A 19,812-nucleotide genomic window follows, 5' to 3' on the forward strand; every position below is an offset into this window, starting at 1 on the left:
TTCAAATGTCAAAACCAAATATTGGAATGAGTGCAGCTAAGCTAGGTAAACAGAACGGATCTGTGAAGGAATGTTTATGGGAGTGTGCAGGAACAGGTTAGAGGGCTGGGACGACGCCCTGCCGTTTACTGCGGTTGTGAGTCAGGGGTTCATGCGTGGTGTGTGTCGCTGTGTGTCAGTGTCTGTGGGGGCGCAGCCCTGCGGCTCTGCAGGATGCTGCTGTACATCTGGTAAGCAGGCGAGCGATAACTAACCCTGGGAGCCTCTTGTTCGGTTGGCAGCCCGTTCTGAGACAGCAGCTCGTCCCTGCAGACAAACGCAGAGGGTTACAGTCCAGGAAACACAGCAAAAACAGCGCCAACAACCTGCTCAGGGGGATGGGCTCAACTGCACAAACAATACTGTGAATCATTTACATAACAGTCTAAGATTTGTTATTTCTTGCTTTTTGGTCACATGGTATCAAGTGGGAGGGGCTTCGTCCTCTGTGTGATGATGCTTTTCACCACATCTTTATAGGTTGACAATGTGTGGTCATCAGACTCATTGGTTCCTATGTGGCTGACTTATAGATAATTAAGTCAGAGGAAGTGACAGGAAGTGACATCACCAAGCTCAACCTTTATCTAACAAAAATGCAGGCGGTTGTTGGTTCATAAGGTCATCAGAAAAGGAAAGGCATAAAAGATCGATCTCTACTTTTCTTGATCAATTATTGATTTATTATGCTTAGATGGATTCAGATCGATTAATAGATTTTATCAACCCAGCCCTATTTTATCGTACGGGGAAGGGAGCCAGTGGTGGTTCAGCGCCAACGGTCCCGCCCACAACTCAGAGGTGAAGTTCAAACAAGCTGCTGCTGCTAAAGGATAAACTGTCAAAGAAAACTATTTTTTAATTTTGACTAAAAATGTCATAATCATAACTAAAAGACCACTGGGAATGCTTTGAATTTATCAAAAGATGATGGGAATTTAAAAATGTGACCATCACTTCCTGTCTTGTTTTTAACAGAGGGTCTCACTCCTTTAAGTGTGTCTCCTAAGATTCACACGAACAGAAGAACTCAAGTTGAAGACAAAGCGACCTGCAGATGGAGGAAAACCACCCCTCAGGTATGAAGCAATCTTTAGTGTTAACTTTGTTTACAAATTTGATTTCTTTTAGTTTCAATTGTTGTTTACAGCAGATTCTCTCAGGGCTTTCCTCCATTCATCTAAAAATGTCCAACTTTTGAGACTGAAACGAACAATTTGACACTTTAAGTTATTATTTTTTCCTTTTTAAATGTAACTTCATTTATGCTCTTTCAAAACCTAAAATTGTGACACTTTGACAATTGTATTTAGACTTCTAATTGGCTTGGGGGATGAAACAACTCACCTGCTCTGCGCTGCTCCTTCAGCAGTCTGGGCCTCCGGCTGCCTCCTCCTCTCTTCTTCCTCTTGCCTTCTTCTCACTTCCAGTAACTCCATCTGTGCACACACAGCAGAGTCAGCCCCCCACGCCCTCACACCTGTATCCCCCACTCAGCCTCCAAGTGACGCACCGTGGTCAGCCTCTCCAGCGCAGAGAAGCGCTCCTCCCAGGTGGCGGCCGACTTCTCGAAGGCCTCGTGGCGTTTGATGAGCTTCTCCACCTCGTCCACGCTCTGCCCGATCTCCCTGCTGGACAGGTAGGGCTCTTGACCCAGTAGCCACGCCTCTGCCACCCCTGCGTCCCTGGAGAACTGGTGCACCTCCAGAACTGGACACACATTTCCACGTTAAGCCAGATTGAGGCAAAACTCCTACCCGATCCAACCAGATGTTCTTACCTAGTCTGAGCCACTCCCATCTGTCCTCCCACTTGTCAATCATCTCTTTCCTCTTATCCGTTAACTGCAGCAACTTCTCTTTAATCTGCAGAGGAAACATTTAACCAAAATCCAATAAAGCCTTTAATTCTTTAGCTGTTTGTGGTTTCTAAAGTGCTGCTCTTAAACTGCAAAGATGTGTCCACCTCCTCTGAAGCGTAGTGCTTTCTTGCCAGCAGGGCCTTGCCCAGCTCAATGCAGGTGGTGAAGCTGTCGTTTCGGGCGTCGATCTCCGCCTTGATGCCTTGGTGGTTGTTCATCAGCAGCTCCACTGACGACACGTCCCTGAACAGATAAAGAGGTAAAAAGAGAAACCCCAACAATGTGATTATCAATCATTGATGGTAGCTCCGCTCCTCCCACATGCGGCAGGAGCAGCAGGTTTCTGAAAACACTTTTGGACAAGGGTCGAGCAGGGAATCGGCCGCGCGATTACATTTGGTGTGAATGCAGCTAAAATCAATGACTTTAGAGAGTGAAACTAACCAAAACAACAACAAAAGAGGATTCAAAAAATGTAATCAGAACAAATCCAAACATCAGTATCAATTGTCCTCAGACAAGCTTGGTTAAAAAGATGATGGTGGTTGGAAAAACATCACAAAAATCTCATTTAAACTCGAAGGCATAGTGGTAGAGGAATAATGATCTGGGCTGGCCCGAAACCACACATCCTAGGAGACTGAATGATATATAAAATAAGTCGTCTCTGCAGAAAGGTCAACTGGTGATCAAAGAGCAGTTTTGAGTTTTTCCTTGAGCTCAAAAGTTTTCATAAATATCTTTTTTGACATGAAAGAACACAGAACAAGAAGCCTGGTACCTGGGCTTCTCCTGAGCTTCGATCAGGCGGATGACGTCCTCCATCCACAGCATCAGGTCGCGCACCATGCTAAAGAAGCGGAACTTGTCTCCGGTGTCCACCAGCTTAGCCCGCCGGCCTTCCACTGCTGCCAACAGGTTCTTCCAGGCCTCCAGGACCTGCAGGGGAACGACAGCGCCCAGAGCAGGGTTCAAGAGAGCTGCCCGGGAATGCACGCAGTACGGACACATGAAAATCCATTTATGGTTCCATCAGTGAGCGGCAGGCAGATCTGCTGCAGCTGCTGGACCACAGCTCAGAAACAAGGAAACTGCAGCGAAGCAAGCGAAATAACAGGTCGTGCACGTTGCAAAAGAACCAAAAACTGCAGGCAGAAAGCAGCAGGATTCCCCTTCTGATTATGAAATAAACTGCATGCACTGCAGCAGTTTGAAGAGAGGAACCCCAGAGTCATCTTTATTGACCATTTCATTCACTCACCAGTTAGCTGACTTTCCACCTGTTTTATTTGAAGCACAAAAACCACAGGAAACTGGTTTTTCACATGCAGTCCATAAACTAACAAAGTTTAAAGTTATTAACTTTAAACTCTAAAAATTCAGAACCTTTCTTTTTAGCTTGGCTTTTAGGCCGTTTCTGGTGCTTTTATTTTTTTAATCTATTTTACTTAATCTACGTACATCCCTTTTAAGTGTTCATGTTCAGGTGTAAGTTTGTAAATAAATGAGCAGACAAACATTGTGAAAATCTGAGACAAACTTGAACGGTGATAAATCTAAATATAATCGGTTTTAAAATGATTCAGATTATGAAAAGTTTACTAAGAAAGTTTTACAATAAGCTAAAATGTATACTAGTCCGTTTTGGAACATGTTTAAAGTCGGTATGTACAATATGTGCTTTTGTTAATTTTTTTTGTAATCTCATTTTTTATTCTCGCCCCATTTTTTTGTGTAAACCATTTATTGTAGCTGTTTTTCAATGTCCTTTCATAAATTTGAGGTTTTGTCTTTAAATAAAATTCTTACACTTTATAATTTAACATTTTTTGAATCATGCCTGTTCAAAAAACTCTAGTATCTCTAAAAATAACTATATTAACCCATAAGAAAAATGGATTCTGTGCTCCACTTGGTTTGTGGTCAAATACACATTTTATGGGCTAAACAGTAATCAAAACATTATTTTACAAACAAGAGCTTTTAAGAACAATTCCTCCATTTTTTGTTCTCTACTTTAGAGTCGTCTGAGGGATTAAGTGCCTTTAATAGTGCAATGTTGACATAGTTAGAGTTCTTTTACCCACAATGCCAGGCTAAAGAAAAACACAATGGGAGTCTTTTGTGACATTACTATGTTAACGGTTCTATTCAGCTTTGGAATCAAACAGATCAAGCCTGAAAGCAGCAACAGCGAACAAACAACATTTCTATTCATCTAAATGCATCTCAACTTTTAACGTTCTGCTCAAACTTGGGCGTGTTTGCACAGAGAGAGCGTTTGTTTTAACCTCCGCAGACGCACCGACAGGTGGAGCTTATGCGCCAACGCAGGTGTCAGACAGACTGATCCGGTTGGTGCAAAAATCTTTCCACTCTGTGACCCAAAAAAAGATCAACCACCTGAGCCATGGCTGCACAAAACGGACTAAAATGCCACCAAAGTCCGTTGACATTTTAGTTCAACAAAAAGCTCAATTACGGCCAAAATGAAGAGTGATGCAAAGCCGATTTTTCAAGGTAACGGAGTCTCACCTCTCCCTTTCTCTTCTGGGGGACAGGGAGGAAATGAAAGGAGACGGACAGGGAATGGTCAAAACAATGAACCACCGTCTTTGCTTTAATATGATCTACTTTCATGTCTGGAATAAACTGTAGGGAAGTTTCTTTAATTTTTCATGTTTACGTTGAGACAGTTTTATTATCTTTTGGCTCGTTTTTGTTCTGCTAATTAAAAATGTAAAAGAACTTCACCAGAAGAGTTTAAAGAGTTTTCAACTGTATATTCTGAGTGGGTTTTTTTTCCTGCTTAATCAGGATAACAGACAGACCAGATGTGGCTCCAGTATTATACCCTGTGGAACACCAGAACTCAATGTATAAATCTTTTCCTTCTAAACATGATCTGTTTCTTCTATTGTTTGTCTTAGCCTTACTTCCATTTTTCATATTTTTTCCAGGTCAAATTCTGCCACTTTTTAGGTGCCCAAAAGCCAAGTTTAGTGAAACCAGATGACTGAGACCTCCAGGTCATTCCAGACTTATGAAGCTTAGGAGACTTTCTGGATCTCAGGGTCCTCACTATCATGGCTGCTCCTTCTACATTGAATCTATCTGTATCCTGTAGCATTTAACTGAGATGTATTCTTTTTTTGTTGTCCATAATTCAATTTAGTTTATTAAACGTGCTTTTATTGCTTTTTGTGTGTATATTTTATGGCAATATTTGACCAGGACAGTCAAAAGTTGCAGTTATTAACAGCAGAAATCCTTCCTAACGTTTGTGTGAAAAACGCAGCTCTTCCCGTCTGTCTGATGTTAAAAATCCCAGCAGATTCCGGCAGATTATCATTAACCGCTCAAACTCTGGTTTCTGTACCATCAGAACACAGCAGCACAACTAATACTTTTCAATCTCACGCGCCAGAATAGCCCAGATTTATTCTCACAGGCTTAATCTGGAGCACTGCTCTGGGGTTTTCAGGATTTTGACCAAGCCCTGTGGGAGTTAAGAGCCTATGTTGTATTGAGATGTTTGGGTCATTTGTAGATGGCGTTTGTGCAGCTGTTGGTTCTGTTGGGTTTCTGAAAGATCGGCTCTTTGAGACGGTGTGAGGCCAGCGGCAGAGCAGCATGCAGGAGGCCTTTCGCAGCGTTTTTCCAGAGCTGCATGACGGTTGTTTAAGGAGGAAGAGGTCTGAATCTAGCGTTTGTGTGGGGATAGAGACAGATGAGAGCTGAGAGCACGTCGGGAGGCCGGTGCAACGCAGAGGCTTACCTCTCCTTCTCTCTTCTGGATGTCATCAGCTTTGTCTCCGGCATAAGCCGACTGCAGGCGGACGGCGTCATCCTGAAGCTGCCGGACCTGTGATGGAGGCAAGGGTAGTCTTAAAGGGAGACTACAGCAAAAAATTCTGGACATCTTAAAAATAAATAAATAAATAAATAAAAAAATCAAATCTTTAATGTAGCAACACGGATGGGTTGGTGTACCTGTGTTCCCAGAGCCTGGATGTCGTGCTCAAAGGCGGTGTGCATTCTCTGCAGGGCTTCGACTGTGTTCTGGTCCCGGCCCAGTTCCTCCGGAAGTTTCTTGTGCTTGTCCAGGATGCGGTTGAGGACCTCCTTGGCGTCGTGGTAGAACTTGTGGAGTTCATAGGAGGCGGCCAGGATCTGCGTGCGGGTATCGATGAGCTCCAGCAGGTCGGCCCAAGCTTCGTTCAGGCCGTCCTTCCACTCGGCGATGGTTGCAGCGTCACCGTGGCCGCTGTTGATTAGCTCGTCGGCCAGCCTGTTGACGCCGTCCACGCGCTCCTGTCCGATGTTTCCGGTGTCTCTGGCAAATTCTCTGAAACGCTCCTGCAGCATCTGAAGAAAAAAAAAACAAGGAACAATGAAAGTAAAGTATAGTTAATACACATAATGTTAATACACCTAATACACACTAATGCTTCATCTCCTCATCAAGTAACTTGAGAATCTTCTGGATGCAAATTATTTGATTCAATCAGCAACAAAGACATGTTTGGTTCTGACTGACCGTGACGTGCTCGTAGTCCTGTCCAAGCTCGTGAGATCCGGCCACCACTTCTCTCTCTGCAATCCACTGCTCCAGGTCGTCCACCTCCCGGTTGAGCTGGAAAAGCCGGAAACGCTCATCCAGCTTCCCCCGACGTTCCTCGGATAAATCCTTCAGGCCGGCATAAAGCTTGTCCACCTGAGACTGCCGCATCCCGATGCGCTCGCTGTGGGAGGAGCAAACACAGGCCTTTCACAGCTCATCTACATCTAATCCAAATGAACCCAACGTCAGACAAGGACTGCAAAGGCTGGCTAAACTGCAGCATTTAAACCATTTTGGGATTCGTCCTCCTGACTTATGAATGCTTGCCTGGATGTTTCACAACAAACCACCTTCCGGGAGAAATCCAAAGAAATCTGGTTCAAAAACTGCTAAAAATGTCCAAAAACAAGAAGTAAAATCTTTAAAATTGGGTGCTGAAAATCAACAACTTTGTATGCCCCGAAAATTAAGATTAGTGTTTAGGAAATAAAAACAGTGTCATCAACATAATTTTACAACAAAGCCAGTCCCAGCATGGAGCCATGTGGAACTCAAAATTTGATTTAAAAACACTTTAACGTCTCTTTTTTCATCAATAACAATTAGTTCCTGGTCAAATTTTAGAAATTCTAAAGTACTTTTAAAGTTATTTTTAAATAAAATACAAATTGTAATGTGAATATGTACTTTGTTTTTACAAAGAAGAAGGTTAAAAAATTATGTAACCGTTAAAAAGAAAGCTGTTTTGGGTCTTGGATACCTTCCTAAAAGCATTTTAATGCAAGATTATAAATATTTAAGTATCAGAGTAATTAGCAAAAAAAAGAAAACTGTGAAATTCTGAATAATAAAAAAAAACTTGTAGTTACAAAATTGAGCACCTTGAAACTTTAAAACAAGAATTTAACTTTGAAAGTGATCTCAAAATAGATTAAAAGGTGGGTCTCTGGGTTCTTCCCCCTCACCTGTCGGGGTGTCCCGCAGCAACCAGCCCCCGGCTGGTGCTGGACAGCTGGTGGACGGTGTCGGCGTAGTCCTCCACGGCCTGCTCCAGGATCTGGTGCTTCTTCAGCATGGCGACGGCACTCTGCTCGTCCTGCCAGGAAAAAAAACGCAGAAGGTCAGTTTCCACGCCGCCAAACACTTTAATCAGAACAGGAAGTAAAACAGAAATGATGAGTCAGAATGGCAACGAGGACATGTGGAACCGAAAGGAAAAGTTAAAGGTAAGAAACTCCAGTTATGATGAGGTGACACATCCAAAACAGGAATTTGACCTCAGACTGTTAGAACTAAGACAAAATCAAACATTGCATTACAATTTTTTAAATCGGTATCTGATCTATTCATACATTTTCTATTCTTTCCCCTCTTTACTAATTTATCAAATTCACCTGAGCCACATTTTAAGATTTTTCACATCTGCTATTTGTCTCTTACCAATAATATTAACATTTTTTTATTTGGGTTTTACTTAGAGTAAATTACTATAAGTTGTTTTGTAAAGAAAAAGTAACATTTCTAAAATAAATATTTTATAATAACATTATACACTACGCATAATAAAAATAAAGCTGACTGAAGTTTGTCCCATTTTATAACATTACCCTAAAATAGAATTAAAAAAAACACATGATTTCTTCTTTACTTAAGATGATTACTTATCTATTTAAACATTTTGATTAGATATGTTTGCATAATTAATAAAAATAAACCGTTTTTAATTCATATTTGTAATATTAGGTAAATAAACTGTATTTCTATTGTACTTTTTAGCACATTTACTTCTTTAGAAAAGTCATTAAAATGTTGCTTTTTATTTTGCGTCAGGATCTGTCTTCTGTACACTAGGTATGAAATTTTAATTTTTCATCTTGTTTCTGACATTTTGAGTATTTTAAAAATTAAACAACTTGTTTCTCAAATAAGATAAAAACAAGGTTCCTTTTGATTTATGGTTTTATATTTTCACAGGTTTAACACTTTCATTCAAAAAACTTTATATTTTCACTAATAAAAAGAATGTTTTCCCAAAAGTAGTGATTTAAACTAAACCGAGGAGCAACAATCAACAATTAAACGAGTAATTCTTACAATGAAAAGTAAAAAGAAAAGAGTTCATTTTAGCTGAAAAAGCTAAGGAAATTGTTTTGAAGTAAAATCAACCCATAGATTTTAGAAATCTGTGGTGTGTCTGGATTTTTCTATGCAGGATTCTCATGAATCATTTTCATGAGAATCAGTCATTTTTATGCTTTCTCACTGAAGACGAAATTATTTTTAGAAAAATCTAAGACTAAGAAAATGTGGCTCATTTTTTAATTGCTGTCCATCTGAAGAGCAAACAGCTGATTGAATCCACAGATGCCTGAATCCAGTCGAGGATCCAGCAGCTTCAGGAGACATTACTTTAGAGATGTGAGAGAGGAACTGATCTGCAGCTCCAACTCACCTTGGCCTTCTCCTCCGACATCATGTAGAGCTCCTGCTCGCTCATCCAGGCCTCCGCCTCTGCGGCGTCAAAGTAATACTGCTGGGCCTCGTGGGCCTCGCTGAGGCGGGTGTGACGCTTCTCCGTCTCCTTCTTGATCTGCTCCCACAGGGACTGGAGCTCGGCGAGCCGCTGGCGGATCAGCTCGGCCGTGGGGCTGCCTTCCCTCAGCACATGCTGGCTGCGCTCAAAGATGTCGTCATAACGGGGCTGGTGTCCCTGAATCTCCTTCTGCAGGGTCTGTAGGGAGGTCAGGGGGGTCAGCACCGCCTGCAGGCCATCCGGGAACGCAGTGAAAGCACGGTGGGAAAAGGTACCTGGTTCTTTTTGATGAGCAGCTGCACGGTCTGCAGGTTGTGTCCGTGGTCAGTAGACGTGGCCAGAGGCATCCGCTCCTCCACCCACAGCTGCGGACACATCAATTACTAAGTTTCAGTTCCTTAAAATCTGCACCACCGACTCGTCAGCTCCACTTCCTGTTTCAGCTTTCTGACCTGGAGCCATCAGTCTCTGACCTGACAGCTAACACCTTTTAAAACTCGCTGACTTGAGGTCCTGAGATTTGTTGTATGTATATTTATTATTATTGTTATTATCATCAACACTCATTTGTAATTGCTAATTCTTGATTTTAATGACAGATGCACCTTTGAGTAGTTTTACTTGAGGTGTAATTTTTAGATGCAAATCATTTGAATTTTTTCTTTAATAAATGGCAGAATAATGCACTGTTTATCATTCACAAATTAACTAGCAATAAATGTGTTTGTTTTTTAAATAAATGATGTACGGACTGAAAAGCAATTTAAATGTTGTACGTGTGACCATGAAAAAATAAAAGTCTCTATCTATTGTATCTCATGTCTGTTGTATCCATCCATCCATTGTATCTATCTGCTTTATCAATCGTATCCATCATATCGATTGATATCGATTGTATCCATTTATCCATTGCATCCATATCCATTGTATCTGCATCAGTCGTATCTTTATCCATAGTGGTATCACATCTACCATATCCATTATTTCTATTATATCTATGGTATCTTTCTATTGTATGCATCTATTCTATGTATCCATTGTCCGCTATCTGCTATCCATCGTTTCTATCTATGGTATTTATTGTATCGATTGCATCTATCTCCTTTACATTATGTAATATAGAGATCACACATGATATCAGAAAAAAGTGCTAACATTTCCAGTTTTCATCATCTTTTTTTAATTTTTAAACAACTTTTTTGTTTGGCTTATCATAGCATTTCTACAATTCTTGCCTATTAGATCCAGGTTTTGTAAAAACAACTCACTCCGTCTTAGTGAAATGCTTGCTGTTGTCTCATTGAAGGTGTTTTGGAATATTTGACCAACTGAGAAATCAATTTTTTTTTTTTTGTAAATATGTTTTAATTACTTTTAAAAACACATGAACAAAGTTAAAAGCATTGAAACATTATATATTGAACGAAAAACAAAAGAAAAGAAAAACTCTATATAAGGAGGTACTTGGAGTTTGTCAGGTTGAAATGTTTTCCTTTCCAGGATGCTGAACACAAAGTTTACTACATGTCATAATCTTTTCTTGTTTTGTACATATCCCATTTTTCCAAGTCCTTCAGAAATCGTTCTTCCTTCATTCTTAGTTTGAATGAATGAATGAAAACTTTATTAATCCCACAAGGAGAAACTCAGTTGTATGTAAGTCTCTCCATTATTTGGATTTCTTCCACAATATGCATCCATTGCTTGAGGTTCGGGGTATCTTCTACCTGAGTGTTTCACATATAATACAGTGGACGGTGTCCCAGAAGAGCTTTATTTTCTCACATTCCCAAAAAATGTGTCTGATTTGAATCCTTATCCATGCAAATTCTCCAGCAGAGTTGCTGAGTTATAATTAGTTTGCCCTTGATTTGTGGTGTTATAAAATATCTTATTTGGTTTTTCCAAGCAAATTCTCACCATTTTTGTGACTGCGTAGTGGTTTGGTGAACTTTCCACATATCATATCACATCTCCTCTGAGATGTTTTCTCTCAAATCCTTTTTTTCCATTTTGCTTTGACATATATAGAGTTGACCCCACTTTTGATTCCAGGGTCTATTTTGTGCTCCTCTGTTTTGATTCGCTTGAGGAATCATCTTTTCAATTATTTTTAGGCCCTTCCCCTAAGCTCTACTCACGATCTCGTCCTCCACGTCTCTGTTGAACTGGTGGATCTCACGGGACGCCATGAGCTTGTCCCGCCTCTTCTTCAGTGGCTCCTGCAGCGTCTGGAACTTCTTTTCTACGATGATCCGCTGCCCGTCCACCTCGTCCGAGTCCTTCCCCTCCTGACGGAGGGCCTGCGACTGACCCTTCAGCTCATCCACCTCCTTCTGACGCACCTCCACCTGGCTCTCCAACATCTGAGGGGGAAGGAGGACAGTTCAGGGAGGCAGAAAAAGAAGCCTTAAACTGTAAATAAAGACATTTCCGTTTAAGATTCCTGCTGGGAAAATCAATGTAAACTTCTTCACAGATGCATAAAAACAAAGAGAAAAGGGAGGAATCTCTGTGTGAAACACAGTTGTTTGCAGGATCTTTTCAGTTTTTCCCTTGGCTGAATCTAGTGCAGGCTCAGCTGACAGACAGCTGAACTGTATCCATGGCAACCAGGCAAAATCCATCTTCTAGGAATAGCAGGCATCTCAAAAAAAAAAAAACAACTCCAAAAGTGACCCGGTTTTTCACTTAAGAATTTTATTTTGAAAAAATCTTTAAGAAATGTGACTTTTTTTTAAGGGCATTTTTTTTTTCACTTTTACTTTAAGTTTAATGATACAACTCAAGAATCAAGAATCTACAACAAAACAAGAGGGCGTTACAACAGCCCATAAACAAACAGAGCATTTATTTGAACATATATATAACAAAGTCAAACTAAAGATTTAAAAATTCTTAAGACATCTTTCTCCATATGAAGAAAGGCCAGCAGTTTTTCCTCTTATACTTGCTCTAATTTACTTTGTATTCTTTTATTGCTGATTGTTATCTGATATTTTTCATTATGTTATTGTTAACAATTACTAATAGTAATTAAAATACAGTTCCTCTTTGAAAATATCATCAGATTTCACAACCAAGCAGATTTAGCAGTATATTTGAAGACTTTTTGAAATAGTTTTTTGATTGCTTCTTTGACTATGATCCAATAATCTAAGTTTAAAGATTGAAGGGCGTATTCTATTTGATTTTTTTGCCACCAGATAAGCTAAAGGACTAAAAAAAGAAAAGTGCATTGAACAGATCTGCAGCAGACGCGAAGCTGTGGAAGAAAATCTGGGAAAACGTTTTGAACATCCTGGACAGACAGGTTTTATTTTACGTCCACAGGAAGCAATAATCACGTATTTCATAAGAACAAAATCTCATTTCTGCTCCTCCTGGAGGCCTGAGGGAGTCTGCTGCTCCAAGAAAAGAAGAGGGAGGCAATAAAGAAACCATCATCATCATCATCATCATCATGAGGAGCGTCAGACAAACAACGCTGAACAAATAACAGCAGTCTGGATGAGAGTTAGAGCGGATGGGAACAGAGGAGACAATCCTCTTCTGCTCTCCGACACCATGAATTTTTAAATGATTTCATCGGTTTTTCTCCTAAAAACACCAAACAGATGTGAGGAGGATCTTCTCTGATGAAGCAAAACTTTTACCATTGAGCGAGAAAAGTCTAAATATAGAACAACAACAACTACTACTAAGGAACTGACTTAAAAGTTCAAAGTATCTAGTATAAAAAGTACACAATAGAATTTCATCCACACGCCCCTCCCCCGCCTGGTTTCTCACCTGCTGCTTCTTGAGGAGGATGTTGACGGACGTCAGGTCTTTGCCGAAGTCGTCGGACTGCAGCTGACCCTCCAGGCCGTTCAGCCACTTGTCCAGGTCGGCGCAGCTCTGCGTGAACAGCTCGGCCTTGTTGGCGTCAAACAGACACTTGGCTTTGGTCTGCGTGGTGGACTCCAGCTCCTCCCACATGGTCTTCAGGGACGCCAGCTTCTCCTTCACCACGCCCTCTGTCTCGGGCTTCTCCGTCATCAGCGTTTGTCCGTCCTGAAGGCAGATTTCTCAGCTGGAGTCACGCTCATCTGTAGAACTTAGAGAGCTCCGCCCCCCTCTCTTTTCCCGCCTCACCTTGCTGATCTTATCCAGCCACTCCTTGTTGGACTGCAGCTCAGCCATGAAGGCCTGGTGTTTCAGCCACTTGCTGTGGAGGTTCCTGGCCTCGTCGTACGTCATGTCCTGAGCCGTCAGCATCTTCTCGTTGATCCACAGATTCAGCTGAGAAGACAAACAAAAGTAAAGGGCCGTTCCCCCTAGACCTACGTTCCCATCGCCCTAATCAACGAGCATTTTAGCGACCACTTTCAATGAAAAGTCTAAGTGAACGCATGCTCATGCGAGGTTCAGGCTTCACTCAGATAGATTTAATTCATGGAAGTGCCAACCGTTTGAAAAATGATTATGAAGGAAAAATTTATGCTGGAATTCTATGAAACCAAATCTCCAATTGGAATAGATCTGAGAAGAAAAAAAAACCCGGAGCAAGATTTGCACAACATGGTTTAGCAATGGGGTGAGGGGCCCATAAGGACCCCCACTGGAGGAGGGTCATTGTGCACCTTGAGAATGGAACCCTAATTTCCTGTGTGCCAGTCCTGCATGTAAATGTGCGTTCAAGAACACGTGTCACATGCCCAGTGTGAACGTAGCATGAGGTGTTGTGGATGTGCGTCTTTTGCACCTCCTGGCAGTCCTGCAGGAACTTCTGCAGGTCTCTGTTGTCCTTCAGCCTCATCAGAAGGTCACTGGCAGCCTGGCGGTTCTTCTTGTGCCTGCAGATCACAAAACGGATTCAAGTAATCTTGCAGTTAAAAACTCCTAAATAACAAACCACCGACGTAAAAACCTCCAATCACCTTTGATCAATGGAGTCCACTTTCTCCTGGATGCGCTCAGAGCTGACGTTGCCGTCGGCAACCAGGCGGCGTCCGGTGTCAACCACGTTGCTTATCTTCTCCTCGTTGGCGTCCATGGTAGTCATAAAGTCCTCCTGCTTCTTGATGGCGGCCTCTGCCGCCTCCAGAGTGGTGGGCATCTCCGTGTGTGCCAGAACGTACTCCTAATGGAGAAAGAGCAGGAAGACATTACTGCCTGTGGCTGCAACCATCACACTTCAGCCAAAGATGTGTATCCATGGTTACAAAGTCATGTCTGTGGTCTTTTTGTCTTGAAATTTTTTGAACATTTTTTATTTCTCACTCAGCTATACTGCACCATCAGTGATCTATTCTTAAAAAATGTTTACATTGACCAATGCAAATTTTTTTTTGGGCCATTTTAGATGGGTGTCGGTACATTCACTCAGTCCAGTTCTCATATACAATCAATGAGAAGAACAAGAGCTAACCAACATATCCTTTCCTCCAAGGCGGATGATCTCATCCCGGGTTTTGGGTGGTGCTATGGTGAAGCACCGACTTGAAAGAATCAGGAGGTCTGCAGGGTTTAAAGGGGACATCCTCAGAAGCTTCTAACCATAAGGTGGGGGTTGAAGTTTTTGCCAATGAAACCATTAAGGTGTAATGGCGCCTCTCTACCACCAGATGGTAGCATTGGGTCTTATTGGGTATGGTCTGAAGCTTTCCCTCTTGTTAACCATCACTGTTCCCCCCAGCTGTCAAACAGCTGTGTGCCTCGTCGTGACTTCCTCAGCACACAATGGAGTCTTCTTCACAGCACAGAAGCTGCCTCTGATGGTCAGCTTCAGTTTGATTAATCACTTTAGAACAAATGAACTGAAGCCTGAACAGTTTACAGGAGGATTTTGTCTTTTTTTGTTAAATTTCAAGTAAAAGTTTAAAACCAAAAGAAATTAATGAATAGAAACAGTGAAAAGCACTGAAAATGTAATAATTCTTCCTGCTCTAATTCAGCCCAGCATACAGACCCCACCTGCAGTGAGTCAGGTGGGGTTGAAGCATATCCCAGCATCCACTAGAGCAGGAGGTCATTAGAGGGTCTAGTTCTACCATCAGACCTGAAGTTTCCTTCAGAGGAAAACCTCAACTCCAATCTGGATTCAGATGTTCTCCCCCACAGATCCAGAACCTTCCAGAGCTTTATACCACGATGGCTTTCCTTAACCTAAAAGCTTGTATCAACTGATGAATCCCACTGAGCTGTTTGCTCAAAGCTCTGGTTTCTGCAGACGGGTTACCTGGTTGTTGAGGAAGGCTTCGGCCTGCTTGGTGTCTCTGAGGAACAGCTGGTAAGCGTGGGACTGGGACAGCAGGTTCTGCCGGTTCTCCCACATCTTGTGCAGCTCGTTCCAGCCGGTGTCGAGCGCCTGCAGCCGCTGCCGCAGGAACATGTGCTGGGCGTCCGTCTGGCCCTGCGTCACCATCTCGCCCATGTCCCTCATCTTCTGATAGTCCTCCTCGTAGTTGCGGATCTCGTTCTTGATGTTCTCGTGCTGGGCCAGCAGCTTCTCCGCCTCTGCCAGCGTGTTGGGCATGTCCTCCGAGGCAATGGCGGTCTGCGTCCGCGACAGCCACGACTGGAAGTCGTCCAGGTCACGCAGGAACTGCTGAAGCTTGCTGGCCTCACCTAGAGATTCCTCTCTGTTCTTCAAACCGTCCTGTTGGTCAGTAAGTGGGAAAACTCAAGCCTGACCCAAAACAAAAACAAAAAACAGAGCAGAACTCTAATCGGCGCAGGCCTCCCACCTTCATCTCCTGCCAGACGCCCGTGATTTCAGCCAGACGTCCTTTGATGGCCTCGGACTGCTCTGGGTGTTCGGAGGCCAAACGCTCCGCCTCCTTCCCCAGGTCGCCCATCTTGTCCTCGATGGCCACGAGGTCGCGCTCCATCCCAGTCAGCTTCCTCTGCAGAGCCATGACGCCGGCCAGGTCGTTCCCCAGCTCCTGAGTGGACTCGATCAGCTGCAAGACCATGAGGAACAAGTTTCTGAGAGAGCCTCCAACAGGTCAAGAGGGAGGAGGATTCGGCTGCAGTTTCTTTAAATCTGGATTGCCTAACATTAGAATCATTAAAATGATGGATACATAAATTGCATTTGATCAAAAATCATCCCAGGATCATAGATAAATACCAAAGACATTGTTTTGTATGCTTTCTGATTTTAAAACAACTTTTTTTTTCATTCCTCCTAAGTTTCCAGATTCTGCTCTTTAAATTGAACCTAATTGTCAGGCTGAGCTCAGACCGAGGCAGGTGGGTTCAGGTGGCTACCTTGTTCTTCTCCTTGATCCAGGACTTGGTCTCGTTACACTCCAGGTGGTAGTTCTGGACTCCCAGTGCCGAGACCAGGCTCTCCTTCTTCTGGTCCACCAGGTCTCTGAACTGGCTCCACCTGAGGAGGAACAGAAACACTCGAGTCCAATCGGGATCTGTTCAGGTCAGAGGAACAGTTTAGGACGGGAAAACAGACACATTTTTTATTTCTTCATGCTATTCAAGTCAACTAAAAGACACGAGGAGCTAAACATTTTCACACAGCACTTCCTAAAAGTTCTGGACCTTAAATGTCAAAAAAAAAATCAAATCTATTTTTTAACCACTTAGTTTGACTTCTTCCACTAACAGCAACACAGGAAATTCAGACTCTCTTGTTTGTCAGTGAACGCACCACAGAAGAAACAAGAACTGAAGGAAATCTATATTGGTTTTAAGTTCCAGCTCATCATTTCAGTCGTTTACATTTAGATTAAAAGCAAAAACAAGTGAAACAGGGCTGTGCTTCCATCACTGCCTCCTCCATCTTTGTTTCTGCTCTGCAAACGCTGTATGAAAATAATTCATATCAACTAAAGGTCTGATTTTATTCATGTTCCTCGCCCACGTCAACCAAAGAAGGGATGAAAATGTATCACAGACAGCTTTTTCATCTGTGTTTTTGTCCTTAGAGATGACACCTGTCCCATCTCTGAACTATAAACAAAGACAGATGCCGAGCAATAGCCTGGAAAATTGACCAATCAGAAAAGTCCCAGCATCACTGATGTAATCTCTAGCTGTAGACCAACAGTGTGGGGAAGCCAGAGGATCCAAAGACGAGAATCCCAATACCTCAATGTTCAAGATCTGTTCCTGAAAATGTGAGTATGAATGCACAGAGTTGAGCCGGCTGGCTAGTTTGCAATCTTTATAAATATAGTGTTAATCTTTTAAAGTAAAGCTATCAAGTATTTTTCTTAGATCGTAAAAATGAGACGGAAATTCAGTTTACAGTAAGAAATTCTTAAAAAGAAAAAGAACAAATTTGTTTTTACATAAAGTTAACAGTTTGAATGAAAATAAAAGGAATAATTAATGATCAATATTACTAAACAAACAATTATATGACATCATATGACTGTCTACTAGCATAGCAGAGAAGCGTACCGGAACCTTGTCTGGAAAATGTAAATTGTGCCAATTTTTTTGGTATGAGAAAAAACAGTGATTTAGACCAAAAAGTATCAGAAAACTCCGCAGTCTGACAAGTGTGTGAAAGTAATGAAAAACATCATTTCTTTTAATACTCTTTGTGTTTTTATCTGTTAGGTTTTGTTGGTTCTGATCTTCTGTTCTATACAGGAACCAATCAGACAGAATTATATCAAACAATGGTGAGAATCGTAGTTGGATCTGTGAGTCGTTGGATCTCGATCCTTGAATCAAATCACTACTATGGATCCACAGAGCAGTTCGCAGGAATGATCCACAGTTCAAACCACAGCTGGAAATGTCTGACAGTCCATAAATCATTAAATGTGTAGCATGAGCTTTTTACTGGTTTTTTCATTAATCCTTAACTTAAGAGTCTAAATTTGTTTCATGAATTCATTAAACTGATGAGAATAGCTTCCTTTATTAAGAGTTGTAATGACTTTTCATGCTTTTCGTAATAGTTTTAAGGATCTACAACTTTCTTATTTGTGTGAAAAAAGGGACTTTTTTATTTGCTCTGTTTCTTTTTTAATCCGTTTTCTGTTTAAACAGAGGGACACATTGAAGAACCTGTACGGGATAAACTGGTTTGAGTCCAGTCTGGTTACCTGGTGTTGAGTTTGTCCTGCTGGGCTTTTATCTCCTTCTCACTGGGATGTCCGCAGTGGATCAGCTGCCTGGCAACCTGGTTGACCACGGCAACCCGGGATGCCTGGCTGTTCATCTCAGGCTCCAAACTCTCAAACCTGAAGGGAAAAAGTAGAACACAGACCAGAAATTTGACCTCAAATTCATTAAATGCTGTGTTCTGCAGTCATGTTTCTACTGGATTATTTTGTTTGTTTATGCGAATAAATCACTTCTGTGCTTGCTGGAACCTTCTTTGAATCTTTTCTTAAAGCGTTAAACCAAAAAACCATCAGAACATCAAGTTACACTTTCCAAACATTCTTTGTGACTTTGATAGCTCGGACCCGGTTCTGTGGAATAAACCAGTTGCACAATCTTAATTCAGGCAGAGCTCCTCACCAGCCCATAACCCTGATAACATCTTTAGTCTTCTTTTTCTTTTCCCATGTTAGCTGATGTTAAAACAAACAGCAACTTTAGGATCTAAAACATGGAGTTTTGGGAGAAGAAAAGAATAAATAAAATTCAAGTCAGGCCCATTTAGCAGTCGGGGATTTCTATTGTTTCTTTATACCTTCTATTTCTTTGTACAAGTTGCGTTTTTTTTGTGCATAGTTTGGTTGAAATATATAGCAACAACCGTTGTGTAGGTGTGTGCACCAATATTTGTTACCAACAGCAACACAAAAGAAGGAGCGCTCAGTCTTTTGTCGGGTTTGGCGGAATAGATCGATAGTGACACCGTTCAATGGATTTACTGATTAAAAGTATTAAAAAGAGCTTATTTGACTTGTTAGCATGATCTTTATGCTTTGTTATCTTAGTAATTGTTCATATGTGCACCTAAGTAAAAGACACTTCCTCCTATGTTTCAAGATGAAACGTCTGTTCTTATTCCCATATCTTGTTGAATACATTTCTCCCAAAAGATGTAGGATTTTTTTCTTCTTTTTTGTGCATTTTCTATACTCTGGAGAGACTTGTAGTCTAAAAAAGAATCACTTCTCTGTTCTTCTATGCACGTTTGTACGATTTAGCAGCTCCACTCTGCTGCTAAAGCTCAGAGTCTACCGACTGTCTGAAGACAGAGACTGCGATGAGAGGGGTTGAAGTGAAGGAAGGAAGGAAGGAGATCTGCAGCGCCTTCCTCACAGCTGTGCTGGAAAGATCACTTCTGCTCACCGGTGTTGGACCACCTCCAGGTCCTCCAGCTTTTCTGGGATGTCCATGCTGTTGAGCCACTGCTCCTTCTCATCAATCCACAGCTCGCAGGCGCTGGCTTCGCTCAGCATCTTGTAGAGAGCCAGAGCGTCCTGCAGCGCCTGCTTCCTGAGCCGCGTCAGCTCTGCCACCTCCTTATAGCGCTCCTCAATGCCCGCCAGACGACTCTTCACCTGCACAAACCAGAGCGTCACTACAGCGGCCGCCACAGGCCTGCTGCGGTTAAAGAACCGGACCTGTACCTCCTCAGAGTTAGCTTTTTCCGGCGGCAACGTCCGCGACTGATCGTGCAGAGCCTCGATGACGGGTCGGTAGCTGTCAATCTCCTCCGCGACATCTTTGTGTTTCTTCACCAGGGCCTGGGTGGAGAACTCATCGTGGCCGACGTCGACGCTAGAGACAATCCGCAGAACGTCCAGCATCCAGGTGTCGATGTCGTCCGCATCAGCCTGCCAGAAGGAGACGCATCATTTAGAATCAAAGCCACGCCCACTAGGTGCCGTCAAA

General features: G+C 42.2%; 1 protein-coding gene across 3 annotated transcripts in view; it reads right to left on the reverse strand.

Annotated features, from left to right (window-relative positions):
* LOC101159770 (spectrin beta chain, non-erythrocytic 1) overlaps positions 1 to 19,812 on the reverse strand; it is a 122,282-nt gene that overhangs the window by 10,435 nt on the left and 92,035 nt on the right. For all 3 annotated transcript variants that reach the window (XM_023963144.1, XM_023963143.1, XM_023963145.1), the window contains 23 exons: positions 19,548 to 19,754; positions 19,267 to 19,478; positions 18,063 to 18,200; positions 16,255 to 16,375; positions 15,729 to 15,944; positions 15,221 to 15,640; positions 13,920 to 14,122; positions 13,745 to 13,835; positions 13,135 to 13,281; positions 12,790 to 13,053; positions 11,139 to 11,363; positions 9,273 to 9,362; positions 8,917 to 9,195; positions 7,430 to 7,560; positions 6,441 to 6,645; positions 5,894 to 6,268; positions 5,679 to 5,765; positions 2,682 to 2,839; positions 2,005 to 2,143; positions 1,820 to 1,904; positions 1,553 to 1,749; positions 1,387 to 1,478; positions 255 to 306 (listed from right to left, as the gene is read on the reverse strand). In XM_023963144.1, coding sequence (XP_023818912.1) covers positions 255 to 306; positions 1,387 to 1,478; positions 1,553 to 1,749; positions 1,820 to 1,904; positions 2,005 to 2,143; positions 2,682 to 2,839; positions 5,679 to 5,765; positions 5,894 to 6,268; positions 6,441 to 6,645; positions 7,430 to 7,560; positions 8,917 to 9,195; positions 9,273 to 9,362; positions 11,139 to 11,363; positions 12,790 to 13,053; positions 13,135 to 13,281; positions 13,745 to 13,835; positions 13,920 to 14,122; positions 15,221 to 15,640; positions 15,729 to 15,944; positions 16,255 to 16,375; positions 18,063 to 18,200; positions 19,267 to 19,478; positions 19,548 to 19,754 — 4,134 coding nt within the window. The remainder of the gene's footprint in view (positions 1 to 254; positions 307 to 1,386; positions 1,479 to 1,552; positions 1,750 to 1,819; positions 1,905 to 2,004; positions 2,144 to 2,681; positions 2,840 to 5,678; positions 5,766 to 5,893; positions 6,269 to 6,440; positions 6,646 to 7,429; positions 7,561 to 8,916; positions 9,196 to 9,272; positions 9,363 to 11,138; positions 11,364 to 12,789; positions 13,054 to 13,134; positions 13,282 to 13,744; positions 13,836 to 13,919; positions 14,123 to 15,220; positions 15,641 to 15,728; positions 15,945 to 16,254; positions 16,376 to 18,062; positions 18,201 to 19,266; positions 19,479 to 19,547; positions 19,755 to 19,812) is intronic.

This window comes from Oryzias latipes, chromosome 15, assembly GCF_002234675.1.
Source record: "Oryzias latipes chromosome 15, ASM223467v1".
In the NCBI taxonomy this organism is placed as follows: domain Eukaryota; kingdom Metazoa; phylum Chordata; class Actinopteri; order Beloniformes; family Adrianichthyidae; genus Oryzias; species Oryzias latipes.